The following is a 1,941-nucleotide window of genomic DNA, read 5'->3' on the forward strand; positions in this document are numbered from 1 at the left end:
GCTGAAGGATTGAATGTGGGCTGAAAGAGAACGAGAAATACAAAGACTTCAAGATTTGCAGATGCATCTGGCTGGCCTGATGAGCTCGAGCTCGCTGAGTAGCTGGGGTTTTAGGTGGACACAGGATGGAGAGCTCAGGGGCTCAGCTTGACACCTGCAGTACTGGAGGGGCCATCTAGACATCCAAGTGGAGACATCTATCTAGCAGGCAATGAGGTATGCAAGTCTGAGTTTCAGGAAAGAAAACACTTGTGAACATAACATACTACTGCCTCTAGCCATTATCAGTCCGGGGATGGTGAATTGCTAGGGGAGATGTACAACACACACACACACACACACACACATTAGCAACGGATCCTATTCTCAAAAACAGTGCACACTGGAATGGAGAACTTACTAGAACACTGGAAGGACTCCTTCCCCAGGAATGGCTTATCACAAACCCAACACTGTAGAAGAAGGCCAGAGAATGATCCAGGGACAAACTGATGTCGACTCAGTTTTTCTTTGTCTTTGGCATCCTTGCTTTTTGTCTTCAAATATAGCAATAGCCGTAGTAGCAATGTGGAGGGAAAAATGAAAAAGAACTGCTATAAGCTAAACTTATTACAGAACTCATCCAAGCAAAGGCTCTACATTTACTATCATAACATAGCGCCACACCTAAAGCCCCTGCCATCTGGCTGCTTCCAATGCACAGTAAACCCAGATCAGCTTTCTGAGGTGGTGAATCTTTGTGGAAACAGCCTCTTCTTTCTCCTGTTGAGTGGCTGTTGGGTTTGAACCACGAAACCTGGTGGGAGCAGCCCAATCCCTAGTCCACAGGGCCACCAGGGCTTATTAAAATATAAAGATTGCAAAAAGAGTAAAATAAACATCAAAATGCAATACTACCCCAAATATAATTGTCTTACTCTAGTGAATGACTTGGACACGTTCCATAAAACAGCGATTTTCAACTGCACGTGTAGAAATGCTAAGGTATGTTTTATGAACGGGAAGCGGGAAACTATACTAACTGCTGAGAAAATGGGCTGTCTCCGTTTTATTAAAAAATAGCTGGAAAAAGCTTCTTACCTTAGATTTATTCCGAGGACCCGTCATCCTGTTCATGAGGAAGCTGAAGGTCCGGCTCACCTTGTATCTCTCAGACTCCGATTTGACTGGCATGATGTACTTGTCCCATTCCTCGTCCTCAGTCCTGCGACAGAGAACCCACTGTGACGGCTCATAGGCGGCAGAGCACACTAAACCCTGCTGTTCAGGCCTGTTCTTTTGTCTGGTCTGTTTTTCTGTTGTTTATTGTCTATTAGGTGGGGAGTAACATTTTGGATGATGGAGTCTGTATTCAACAATTTAAACTACTCATCGACACCCCCCACCCTACCCCGACTTCACGCCCCACCCGGCTCCGCAGATAGTTCAGCCTTCCCCGCTCCTTGATTTCTCTTCTCCTTCTTTTGGAAGACGCTCTTCCATTGCACCCGTGAGCACCCAATAGAGTCCAGCCCATTGCTTTATCTTCCCTCCCTCCCACCCCCACTCCTTGGCAACCTCCAGAGTTTGTTCCCTTTGCAATCTCTCCGGATTTTAATGACAAAAAAGGAGCTACTAAAATGATAGCGTATCGATACTGGACAGGTAAATAGGTACGTAATGCAGAAGACGCACACTGTGGACACTGGTAGGCTCTCAGGCAGCGGTTCTCCACCTTCCTAACGCCGCGACCCTTTCATACAGTGCCTCATGTGCTGGTGACCCCCCAACCCTAATGTTATTTTTGTTGCTGTCATTTTGCTACTGTTATGAATCGGGTGACTCCTGTGAAAGGGTCGTTCCACTCCCAAAGGGGTCTCGACCCACAGGTGGAGAACTGCTGCTCCGAGTGGTGAGGAATGGGTCTCCTCCATCTAATTCTTTAGTGTTTCAGTGTATTTA

The 1,941-nt window shown here is 46.5% G+C and overlaps 1 protein-coding gene across 1 annotated transcript in view; it reads right to left on the bottom strand.

Annotated features, from left to right (window-relative positions):
* Nucleotides 1–1,941, bottom strand: part of ARHGEF28 (Rho guanine nucleotide exchange factor 28) — a 152,666-nt gene that overhangs the window by 101,780 nt on the left and 48,945 nt on the right. Inside the window, exons 7-8 of the mRNA XM_045285225.1 lie at nucleotides 1,081–1,204; nucleotides 401–536 (exon numbers count right to left, since the gene is read on the bottom strand). Coding sequence (XP_045141160.1) covers nucleotides 401–536; nucleotides 1,081–1,204 — 260 coding nt within the window. The remainder of the gene's footprint in view (nucleotides 1–400; nucleotides 537–1,080; nucleotides 1,205–1,941) is intronic.

Source organism: Echinops telfairi, unplaced genomic scaffold (assembly GCF_000313985.2).
Source record: "Echinops telfairi isolate 266 unplaced genomic scaffold, ASM31398v2 ScPeMD7_7469;HRSCAF=8507_1, whole genome shotgun sequence".
Classification (NCBI taxonomy): domain Eukaryota; kingdom Metazoa; phylum Chordata; class Mammalia; order Afrosoricida; family Tenrecidae; genus Echinops; species Echinops telfairi.